The sequence below is a fragment of the Epinephelus lanceolatus genome, chromosome 1, assembly GCF_041903045.1.
Source record: "Epinephelus lanceolatus isolate andai-2023 chromosome 1, ASM4190304v1, whole genome shotgun sequence".
Taxonomy (NCBI): domain Eukaryota; kingdom Metazoa; phylum Chordata; class Actinopteri; order Perciformes; family Serranidae; genus Epinephelus; species Epinephelus lanceolatus.
The window spans coordinates 44077141-44089917 of record NC_135734.1 but is presented as its reverse complement, the minus strand read 5'-3'; the positions used below and the strand labels follow the sequence as shown (position 1 = coordinate 44089917).

General features: G+C 39.2%; 1 protein-coding gene across 14 annotated transcripts in view; it reads right to left on the bottom strand.

The window, feature by feature from the left end:
- The window catches only part of slmapa (sarcolemma associated protein a), an 87533-nt gene that overhangs the window by 14530 nt on the left and 60226 nt on the right, over positions 1-12777 (bottom strand). For 6 of the 14 annotated variants that reach the window (XM_033625598.2, XM_078171076.1, XM_033625599.2 and 3 more), the window contains 9 exons: positions 9229-9375; positions 6701-6766; positions 2960-3019; positions 2634-2708; positions 1771-1851; positions 1221-1280; positions 886-1011; positions 506-580; positions 231-331 (listed from right to left, as the gene is read on the bottom strand). In XM_033625598.2, coding sequence (XP_033481489.1) covers positions 231-331; positions 506-580; positions 886-1011; positions 1221-1280; positions 1771-1851; positions 2634-2708; positions 2960-3019; positions 6701-6766; positions 9229-9375 — 791 coding nt within the window. The remainder of the gene's footprint in view (positions 1-230; positions 332-505; positions 581-885; positions 1012-1220; positions 1281-1770; positions 1852-2633; positions 2709-2959; positions 3020-6700; positions 6767-9228; positions 9376-12777) is intronic. The other 8 variants (XM_033625608.2, XM_033625602.2, XM_033625609.2 and 5 more) reach the window with 3 other exon arrangements.

The following is a 12777-nucleotide window of genomic DNA, read 5'->3' as shown; positions in this document are numbered from 1 at the left end:
GTTGGGAGGAATCAGGTGGCAGTCATTCAGAGTCAGAGTGGAGTCAGTAGGAGACAGAAAGAAGTAAAGGGGGCTGATGAGGAGTCAAAGCAGTGTCAGAAGGAGTAAGAAAACAATAAGTAGGAAGTAGAGGGAGTCAGAGGGAGTCAAAGAGGCATCACAGGGAGTAATGAAGATGTAGAGGAGTTGTGAGGGTAATAGGTAGGAGTGGTAATGAGATGGAGTGGTACCTCTTCCTGGGCGGAGCAGAGTTCCTCTCTGGTGGTGCAGATGGTGCTCTCCCTCTGCTCCCTCAGTGCCTCCATGTCGGCCTGCAGCTTCCCAAGCTGAGCTAAAACACACACACACACACACACACACACACACACACACACACACACACACAAAGTGAAGTGGGAGCGAGGAAGGTTTTGACACATACAGGTGTGTAGTATCGCACTGTACTCTGTGTGTGTGTGTGTGTGTGTGTGTGTGTGTGTGTGTGTGTGTGTAGGTGTGTACTTACTCTGCAGGTACTGGATCTGTTTGGTCGACTCTTCAGTTTGCTGAGAGTTACTCCTCCTCTCGTCCTCCAGCAGAGCTACAGACAAACACAGACATGTGGTCACAATCTTAATCTGGTATGTTGTCATGTGACGTACAATGATAGTAATATATGAACTAAATGTCGAAAACTCTGATGTCAAATATTAGAGGTAAACTCAATCAACTCTCTTCCTGCTCTGTTATGAAATCTAACACAGTCCACATTTGATTTTGAGAGTATCAAGTGAAACAGCAGAACATGTAAGAATCTGTAGATCTTAATCGGAGCTAGGAAGTAGTCACGGCTCAAATAATATCTGGGTGTTAATTTTAGTGAAATTATTTTACACTGTTAGTTACCTTGTAGCTCCAGACACCTCTGTTTGCCAGTATTGGCTAATTCCTGGGCGTCTAGGAGCTCTCTGTGGAGGTGGTGGATGACCTGCTCCGTGTCTCCAGGCTCTAGACCAGCCCGATGCAACTCAGCTACAAACACACATGACAGAGACAAAGTGGAAAAAAGACTTTAAGGAGGAAAGTCTCTTGAAGGACCTGCAGCCACACACACAACTGAACAGCACCCCCTAATGGACAGTTGACTGTATTACTGAATCTTATAACCCTGGTTACTGCTGATGGTCTGTTTGTGCTGCACAGAGTAGAACTACAAAGCAGAAATGAGCTGCCATGGTTACCTTTGAGCAGAGCTACTCTGTTCTGTGGTTCATTGAGCTCCTGGTCGTCCATGTTGCCGTCTGAAACACACACACACACACACACACACATATTTCTTTATGATGTGTTTCTAACTAGGAATAAATTCAAAAAGGACTTAGAAAGCACTTAAAAAGTGCCTTAAATTGCCAACAGGTGAAAACACATACAAATTAATACACAAAGCATCTTAATTTTACCCTGTGTTGCCTGGTCCAAAAAGATGATTTGTGTATTTTTTAAAATTCAGTTAATATTCACTAGAAATAAAATAAATCAAAATGTTTTTTAGTTCTCAGTAGGTTACTTAAAACTCTTTACATGAAGAATTTACTACAAACTAGATGGTCTGTGTAACAGATGCAGAGGCCAGACTTTAACAGCAGAAAACCTTTAAAGTCAAACTGATGAAAAACAAAATATAAGATAAAACCTGAGAGAGTGAAAGAATCATATAAATGAGACTTAAATAATCGACATGAAAAAACAAATTCTGGTTATAATGTGAGTAACTGTGCGCATTTTACTGACCTGACGTGTCGTCACTGCTGCGGTCTTTGCTGGGACTCAGAGTGTCTGACATGTCGGACTCTTTGGCATCCATCTGATTCCCTGAGGACACACACACACACATAAACAACAAAGGTTAGCGAGGAGGGGACAGAATGGGTGTGGGAAAGCTGTAAAAGCGATATAAAAGCAGCTAACAAAATTGAGAAACTCAAAAAAGAGAAAGAAAAGAAAGGCAAAGAAAAATTAACAAATATATCTCCACAAATATGCATGTACACTTGTGTGTAGCACACTGACTGGCTTATACTGTGTGAGGCCATGCAGGGTTCAGGAGGTGAAACAGAAACAACAGAAGCAGCAGTTAAGAGCAGTTTTCATACCATTGTTTAACTGTTTGAAGAATTTGACATGTATTTGTGGCGGTTAAAGTTAAGGCTTGGGGATTGAACTGTGCCTTAAGGTCATGAAAAGTGTAGCAATATAAAAGTTTGTGTTATTGTCCCGAAAAAAAATGTGTCATGTGTCAAAGCCTCCACACATTGCTGCTGGTGAGCCCGAGCATTGTGTGTGGATGACGAACAGGCTCACAACAGCAAAGACACAGGTCAAAGGTCAGAGGTCACAATTGTAGGATGTCTACTTGTCAGCAGGTTTTACCCTTTGTGAGTCAGTCAATGTAACCGTCACTAGTTCACTCAAGACTAAAACATTTTAAATGAATAAAAAACATGGCTTTTAATAAAACCCAGACAAGTGAGGATATTCCTGATTAGTACATTACTACATTTACATTACTACATTTTATAATACCATCACAAGAATTGAACATAAACAGCTACCAAAATATAACTGTAGTAAGTCTGATGGTTTTATAACTCTACCTTTGAGTCGATCTGGGCTGGCCAGGATGTCGTCTTCTGCCGTCTGGTTGTTCTGTAGGTGGGCGTCCATCACTTCTACAAACACACATTTATACTTGTTAGTGACAACAGAATATAGTTAGATTTAAATATTAAAGCTTCACAGAGTCAGCCAGCCTTTCACAGTTTATGTAAAAAATAATTCTACAGCAGTCTCATCTGATTCAGAGTTTGTTTTCCCTCTAATTTCTAATATTAGTTTACACACAAACTGAACTGCTGCAGGACTAATTGATCAATAAATCATTCATATGTACTCTATATCTGAAGCTTAGTTGAGGTCTTACCATCAAAGTTGGCCAGTTTGTGGATTGAAGAACTTACAGTCTCCTTCAGCTGTTTGACCGCTGCAGGGAGAAAAAAAGAAATCCAGGAGAATCAGTGAATCAAGTCATTTTAATTTAGTGAGGGAAAAAAAAAGAATTTGAATTTGAATCAATTCATATATTTCCCAAACTCTGCAAATGTCCAAAAGGCCGATTTAACTTTCCGTTAATACAACAACCAGCAACTGTACAGCCTTTTACACTGACTGAAGGTAAATAATCAGTTGGTTTAGTGACCGGTTAGTAGATCAGATGTTAAAGGTAGAATCACACTGAACTAAAGTTTCACTTTAACTACTGAATTTGCTCAAATAAGATGTGCTCATTGTTTTAGACACTGCACATTAAAATAATCAGTGACAAGTTAACTGATATAGCTTCATCATACAAATACTAAAAGTAAAGTCAGTAAAGTAAAGGTTGCAGGTGTTAATAGAATAAGTACTTTTACTGTAGTTACAACTGTACACAGAATAAATGTGTTGTCTCTGGTACAGTTACGTTGTAACCTACAACATGACAGTTGTGTTGCTGCTCTGGACAAGGGCGTCTGTTAAATGTCTAAAACATGTAAAATATAGACTTATCCATGTTATAAATGGAAGTAAACAAGCCATTATTACTTCAGTGGCATCTCACATGTGTATGTGTGAAACAACACTGGTGCATCTGTACAGAAAAGTAAGTCACAGTTAGCCTGTAAAGCCTACTACATGTTAAATTAAAGTCCTAAAAATGTTATTGAAAAAGAAAGCCCTATGTAAGCTAGGTTTCTTCACAACAAAATTTAGTCCAGTTAAATCAGATGCCTACACATCTTTTGATCTGCAAAAACCACATGTACTTGGCCCTGCTGTCATCAGCTGTTTCCACAGAAAATATCAAAATCCACCAGCATCTACTAAATTCAATAAATCTCTATGAAATCCTCCAAATACTTCTGAAGCAACACACTGTGCATACACAGTAAGTTATGTTTCCTCTTCCCAAAGACGAGAATTCTTGTTGGTTTCACTGCTTTTAGTGTCATGAAACAGTACAGTTTGACTTTGTCACCACTGGGGCTGCCCCCTGAAAGTCAGCGGTCATCAGTGTTTTGCTAGTCTATGCTTGGGATATTTTGGTTCCCAGATTTTGCTGCCGTCACTCTTCAGATTTACACAACTCTTTGGTACTGAGCTGCAGGCACGATGCAGTGACATGGAGGAGGTGAGATGTTGAATATTCATATAGCCCTAGTCACCACAGTAACAACAGTGTCATTAAAGCCCAACAACAAACATCTAAGCCAGAATATTGATCTATAATAACATCCACTTTAAAATGTCACAGCGGAGAGAGATGGATGACTTCTGCAACCAGCCACAGCAGCAGCATATGGAACGAGCAAGTCTTATATGTAACTGCCAGTTTGTGACAAATATCACTGCAGCCATCAGACAAAAAAAGAGAAGTGGTAACTTCTTAACTTAAATATTGGCTAATGTTTGGCTGGTATCAAGAATGAAGGCCGTTAAGACCCCACAGACTTGATACTTGAAATTCTTCAGGTATGAACACATTGTTAGCATTACAATTGTTGATTAAAAAAGCTGCTAAACAAAATCTCTACAAGGTGACCGGAGGAAAGGGAAGAACTAAAAGAGAAGGGCGAGACAACAGAAACAAAAAATAAAAAAATAAAAAAACAGGAGGTTGGTGAGCTAATTCAGTGAAAAGCTACAGAGGCAGCATGCAGATACACGTGAAGAACTTCTAAAGAGGAAGAAAAGACGACTGCGTGACCAGCCATTCAGATGGAGGTACTGTTAGAACCACAATATACCACGTACCAAAGCACCAGTAAAACCCCTAACTCACTACCAGAAGTTAAATGAGCTCAGGCAAGACAGTTCTGCCAGCAGTGACCAATACACACAAAACGGAAAAGAAAATCTAGTTAAGTCTTTCCATAAACTGTGTCCTAGTTACTCGTGACAAACCAACATCTAAAATCTTCCGTTTCCATTGCAAACTCTTGACAGTCTGTGGATAATTCTGGATAATAGGGACATTATTTCTGAAGAGAGATGCTTCTCCTGATACTATCAAATGTAATTTTCCTATGCTTTGAGAAAATTTAATTCACATTAATTGTGTTCAGGTGAAAGCAGAAATTTTGAAACCTGCACAAGTAAAGCAAAAATTTCTGCATGAACAGATTCTGCTGGAGGACAGTGATGTAACAATTGTGTAATTTGGCAAAGTTGTCTTTTTCTCATGTATTGATTCTCTCTCTCCAGATTTGTTTGTACATTTTGCAGAAACAAAGTATACTAGGAAAAAGTTACCAACTTTACTTTAAAGCAAAAGAACAACGGCTGGAAAAATCTTTTTCAAAATATCAGGTTGGTCAAGGATCTTTTTTCCTGCCTAACGAGGAACTAGATCAGCCAAGAGGTCAAGATGACATTGTTTAGAAGCTTCTTGGTATCCAGACACATCACAGATGTCTCTTTCTTCTGTTTATTGGGCTGTTGTTTAACGAACAGAGGGCCTTTTATCTCTTAAAGGGACCTCTTCTGTATTTTTCAACCCTATTTTCTTATGTTTTTGTGTCTAAGTGACTAAAAGGAACAACAATGTTTAAAATTTGACACTGTCCATTCACGTCCACCTAAAGGGCTTGTTTTTGCCACTGACAGGCTCAGATTGTCATTCTAAGTGTCTGACAATATTATAGGAAAGATACCTACAGAGAGAGACCATTTTTTAAAGAGTAATATCCTTTTTCTTTAACCAGAAACAGCCCCAAATCCTCATCGGCAAACACACCAGACTCCATTTGGATAAACAGTAATTTTAGCATGTATAGAGGCAGCATATTTTTATACTTAACTGGGTGAATTGAGGGTTTACTTCAACCAAACCAGAGTTAGTGATTGTTGGAACAGTGGAAAGATGAACCAAGAAGGTTTTTGTGAACTTGTTCTGTTTCTGTTGACTTTGAATGAAGTGTGTTTTACGATGACACAATTACTGTTTATTTAAATGGACTCTGGTGAGTTTGGCAGCGGTGATTTGGATAGAAAGAAAAAGGATCTTACTCTTTAACAAAAAGGTTTATCTCTGTTGTGATCCTTTCCATTATGCTGTCAGAAACCTAAAATAACAATATGAACCTGTCAGCTGCAAAAACAGGCACTTTTATTGGACGTACGCTGACAGTGCAACCAAGACGGCATCAGGACTAATTTGCAGTTTCACAGCAACTGATCCTGAACGTGCTCCAATAAAGAAGGTTCCTCTGAGATGAGGCGTCACATTAGTATGGAGGCACATTTCCACCAGGAAAATAAGATATGTTAGGCATGTTAAAAAAAATTATGACTTTGAAAGACAAAATGATAAGAAAATACAAAATTTTACTTATAAAAGAAGTAAAAATCTTTAATTTTATGTTCTCAAAGTTCTGTCTTTATATCTCGTTTTGAAATAGAAAGTCTCATTTTGATTTATCTTATAATTTTAACTGAGAAAGTTAAAAAAAAGTCTGACTTACCATCTCATAATTTTGATTTAACATGACTTTTATTTATTAATTTTCCTCCAGTCTTTTCCTGGCAGGGTGTCCGTGCTTCCATGTGTGTGTTTCTCTATTTGTATGCGTTTCTGTGTGTGTGTGTGTAGCAGCATACAGCAGGAATGGAGGTGTGTACTCACGCGGACACTCAATCAACTGTTGGATTCTAGTCGAGTCTCCTCCGCTGTTGTTAACATGACAGTTGTCTGATAGAAACACAGAGCACTGACATTACTAAGATGGCTATCAAGAGTGGAGTTGGATCATTAATTGCAGATTTGATTGATTGATTGATTCTGCTCATCAATTCCACATCTGATTTAGTCTTATTATTATTAAAGAATGGAAACTATGTATGTTGGAGGCAAACAAAACACACATTTAAAGCTGATTGAAGCTAACAATTCTCATTATTTGAATTATTTTCAGTAAAAGACATAGTCAAGTCATAGAACGCTCTATTTTACCATGTTTAAGTTTAGTTAGTTGTTTCCCCTCCAGTTCAATCATCAGCTGATTTTGGAGGCCTTATGAAATCAAAACTACAGGAAAAGCTTCATCATGTCAGACGGACTTCTTCCATGCATGAAATTGCAACTCAAACATGTTGATGTATGTATTAACAGAAATGTATAGTGAAGAGCAGAATGTGAATTTTCTAATTCTGGAATCGATGAGCAGAATCAAAAAACATCTCTCTTAATTAACACTTGGTTCCTCTTGACACCAAACTCTGTAGTAGAGAGGACGAGACAGAAAGAGCCGAAGACAGAGATCATGACAGATACAAGCAGGTAGAAAGCATGACAGAACTAACAAGTGACAGAGATCGATAACTACGCGGACAGACAGATGCTCGATAAACAAACGGGCAGGGCAGAAGTCAAAGCCATACATGGCAGATATTTTCAGACAGAGGTAAAATACAGTGTTTCTGGACAGATACCACAACACTGTAACAGCAGACAGGATGTGGACAGGCAGACAGACAGCTAAGGCGTAATCTTCTGTCTCTCAAAAACATAGTACCAATAAAATGTGGAATTCAACAGCCCAATAGTTTAAACTTAACTACAACTTCAAGAAAACATCCAGTCATCAGTCATCAGACTTAAACAAAGTGTGAGATCCACAAGTGTCTCCCCAAAAAATGGACTCAGTAATACCACAGATTTATTGAAGTGCCATCATCTATGCAGAAAATGAGCTGAATTCTTAAATCAACCAAAAGCTCAGCCACTTTATCGATCACACAACATGCTGAGAAGTCAAAATCTGGAGTAAAATCGCTTGTGACAATTAACATTTTTTGCAAAACAAGCACTGTACTGAAAAGTAACATGACTCCAAGTAAGTTATATCTAAAGCATGATCCCGCACTGTCATATTGCATTGGTCACCTGATACACATTCAACCACAACTACTCAAAACAACAGTGTATTTAAAGTAGGAATTTAAAATGAGGTTAGATAAATAAAAGTATTTCCCTTTCTGATAAACTTTACTTTGAAAATACAAAAACTGGGAAAAAGATCAACATTTCAGCAAAGAAAGATTCCAGTTAAATAAAAAATAATGATACAAGGTTCCTACACATTCTCCATTTCAAAATTCCGTACTTTTCCAGGCTCCTCCGTAGATTTTTCAGCCCATATTTGACATCTGAGGACTAATACCCAGCCCTCAGAAAACTTGTATTCCCCCAATTTTGGCTGTTCAGTCCACAATTCTATGCACAAAATTGGACGATGTTCCACTTTCAAACATCTCTGCCCAAAGTCGAAGTAAACTAACTGGTGCTACCTGTACTTGTATTATTTTCCCTTAACATTAGTTGAAAAAAAGTTAAATAATTCCGATTTCACATCGTGCAGTCTTGTTTATTTACTGTGTCCATGGAAATGAAGATTACAAAGTCATAAAGATGTGGTTTCAGTGCGCAAAAAACAGTTTACTTTTCTGATAACTACATCACTGCATAACAGCATTTTCTTTAAAAAATAGTTTGATCATGGATGTCCAGATATGGTTTGGTTAAAAAAAAAAAAAAAAAAATGGGGGCAAAGCTGTGTTGGAGGCTGTGATGAAGAGCAGCTCTGTGTAGAAACGTGTGTTCAGTCGTACGCCATACTTCTAGCTTTGCTTTCTGCGGCATCAAGCTCGCTCTGGCTCGCACTCTCACACAAAGGTAAACATCTTGGCTGCATTGGCTGCCTGCTCCTCACACCATGAAAAACACCCTGCTTGTATGATCAATTCATTATTTGAAGTTCTAAATTTCTAATTTTAGAAAAAAGAATAGGGGTTAACAGTCTCTATTGTCTATTCTGCTTTATTTCCAGACCTGGACATTATTAAAACCAAATTCCATACTTTTCCATACTGCGTCGAAACCCTGATAATTGTGTCAAAATCACCTCACACAATCAGGTAAACAAATCCAATATTCTGTCTTTTATAAAATCTTATCTTATAGGTTTGATTTTGTTATTATAGCTGTTAATTCAATAGCATTTTATTCTCCAATGTTTTAAACATATCTAGATTAGAGTTCTTTATCGTGCCAAATTATGTTGACTATTTACTTTAATTCTATAAAGCAAAACCTGCTAAAGAACATTGTTGTATATAAATTAAATTTTCTATTATGATAAGCAAACTGACTACCATCATTATCTTCATCTTCACCAAATGCACCATCATCTGTGTCTGTATCCTCCTCATCCTCGTCTTCATCCTGGCTCTCGGGTGTCTGCAGGCTCTTTTTGTCCTCGACAGGCTCCTCTACTGGTCCGTGGGAGACAATGTCGACATCTGTCATGTGACCAGATCAGATATATATATACACGATTTTGTCGAAACTTTTCCAGCCACACACATGTTCATAATGACGGCAGGTTCCTTCACAATGTGGCTACTGTGGCGAAGTGAGCAGTGAGACAGTCACCTCCAGCATTCATATTCAGTGTTGTCATTCAATGACCAAGAAGTCAATCAGTGACCACAAGCTCTTTTTCCCCCAGAAGAAAAACAAAGCAGTGGACAGTTTGGAAACCATGGAAACAACCCAGATTATCCAGAAACCTCAACAAGCCCTGTTTGGGCTCGACAGAGTGCCACCGCGTCCCCGAGACAACCTGCCTCCTCTGAAACAGCCACAGCCATCCTGTCATTCACAGATCACATGTTTGAATCCTCGTACAGGCTGATGTTCGTCCTAACAGCTTAGGCATAGTGTTGCCACAGTTGATACTACAGGTACTACTACGTGACACTTTAAAAGACTTTTCTCAGACATGATCATTATGAAAGAAAGGTTAAAAAACAATGATTGTTTCAAATACTGAATTGGGAAATTTCTCTGTTTTATTATTTACTAATTTGGGCCATTAGATTAAATAACAATAAACTTAAGAACCTTTATCAGTGGAGTATTTTCAGCCAGAGAATGAGCTCAATCATGACGCACTGTGTGAGGCATAAAAACGTGCAAACCTAACAAACTTCTGCAGCATATGCATCTGATGAGCAACGCTACTGGAATGAATGGGATGCCATTTTGGAACAAGGAGTCCAATTCTCTTAATTAATCCATGTGTCCTGTCAAAATGTCCCTGAACAAGATCTCTGTATGCTGTGAGTCATTACACAGTATGAACAAGACTATACTTTAATTACAGCTGCTAGTGCTCATTGAAAACAGTGAAGAAACATTAAGATACTGCATCTCAATGACACCAACAACACCTTTACTGAATAACTGTACTTTGGCACATTAAATAAAGTTTATAAATCTTCCACTGGACTGGCTCCATCTCTTCCTATTCTCTGTACCTCTGCAGCCTGTGCACATTTGAACACTACACACCAAAGCACACATTTTAATGGATCTACAGATCGCTCCGCTGCACTGCACTGCACTGCAATAACCCCTCCACATTTCTGGTATCTTTGCACAACATTAAAATAAGGCTTTCAACAAAACTTTACTTTACCTGTGAATTAACTTCTATAGCCTGACCTACACTGATCAGCAAAGACATTAAAACCACTGACGGGTGGGGCGACCTTAAGCTCAACTGCTAGAGTGTGTGCCCCCTGTAGGCTGAGTCCTTTGCAGCGGCCCAGGTGGGATTTCATCCTGTAGCTCTTTGCTGCATCTCTCTGCCCCCTTTCCTGTTAATCTCAAGCTGTCCTATAATAAAAGGCAAAAGCCCAAAACACAATCTTTAAAAAAAAACTAGCAGGTGAAGTGAAAATTGCTCGCCTTGTTATACTGCAATGTTCTACTGGGAATCCTTAGGTCCTGGCATACAGGTGGATGCCAGTTAACACGCACCACCCACTCAAATGTGACAACAGAGCCCAAGATATTGACCTGGCCTCCAAATTCTCCAGATCCCGATCCAATGGAGCATTCCGGGGGCGTAACCGTATGTTCAAACCAACAGCGAACCGAGCTTCCAAAACGGCGCAAGTCATTCATTTTCAATGAAAGCCCAGCGACTTGGGCGACTTGGGCGACCTGGTCGTCGGCCATGCGTGTTGGGCAACTTGGGTGACCAGAGCGGGTCCGGAAGGGAGTTAAGACTCGTTTTACTTCATGGTGATGAGCTCTGACGCGGTTCAGTGACAACCAGTCGGAATGCTGATGTGCTTCTATGAAGCAGGTCCCAGAGAACAAGCCATGTAACTTTGGTTTCTACAGCACACTTGTTCCGACAATGGATATCGAGAAGTTGATTACTTGCGTTCACGCCCACTCAGTCCTTTATTATGTGTCGCTGTTGGGTTACAGAGACCAAAATAAAAAGAATGAGTTATGTTAGTAATAAAGAAGAGAACTGCAGGCTAATGTTGCGACATAGCATGCAAGTCTTCCTTGCTTGGTTTGAATGGGCTGACATACTGCAAAGCAAAGCATTTTATCAACACAGATTTCGCAAAACGACATTAAAGCCACTAGTCCGCTTTGACAAACACGATCGAACGTTCGAATGATTCACGTGATGAGCAACTAGAGCGACCAAAGCTGCCACAAATATTTTTGACAGTCGTGCTTCTTGGGCGTCCGTGAGAGACTTTGCCTCTTTGGAAGCTTCTGGTTTGAACGTACAGTAACAGTACACCAGAGGTGTCTCAGATCCACGGTGGGGCATCCTTGGATTGGACTTGGCTCTGACCTGTAGTGACATGGACACAGAATTTCTTGGGGGTGACCTGTGGTGTCTGGAACCTGGGTATTGGCGGTGAATCCTGTGAGTCCTTGTGGGTTGTGAAGTGGGGTACCAGGACATCCCACAAATACGTGATCAGATTGGGCCAGGTCGACACCTTGAGCTTTTTGTCACATCAGACCATTCCTCAACAGTTTGGCAGTTTGGCATGGTGCATTATCCTGCTGGGGGGCCACTGCCATTGGAGAGTGCCGTTGCCATGAGGGAAGGTACTTGGTCTGCAGCGGTGTTTGGATGGGTGGAGCGTGTCAGGTGATATCCACATGAATGACCCACGGTTTCCCCACAGAGCATTGCATTGTAAATAATTGATCAATGTTATGAACTTTATCCATCAGTGGTTTTAATGTTGTGGCTGATTGGTGTATTTATTGGTATAGCCAATAATAGTCATTATATCTCATCTATATATCTTGGTCTTAATTAATAAAAACATTTGAGGGGACCATTATCAAAAATATTTGCTGCATGTTTGTTTTGAATATTAAACATTACATTATATAATATTGTTGAACTCTCAAATATCAATATGGGTATCAGCCTGAAAAAGCCAGTATTGGTTGGGTCAGGTGCATATTTGTTTATTTGTATATTAGAATATAACTTTATTTTTGTATGTCTTCTTCTTTGTATGTATAGATTTTTCTTTTATTGTACAAATACCTGCCCCAAAACAGATTCTTGTATGTGTGTGAATAGAGCTTTTAAATCTAATTCAACATCTGAATAATTTTATTTCGACTGATGATTTGGCTTATGAACAGAAACAGACCTGCTGTCACTGTGACTGTGTTAAAGATTCTGAATGTAAATCAGGAAAAGTGAAAAGAGATTCTTGCTGAAATATTTAAGGTATTGACAGATATGTACTGAGGGCTTATGTGGACTGGACATCAGAGAAATATCTCGGCTGAGCATTAATCAACATCTTATGTCATCTGAAACTACCAGAGGCTACCTGACGGCCAGACATCAAGCC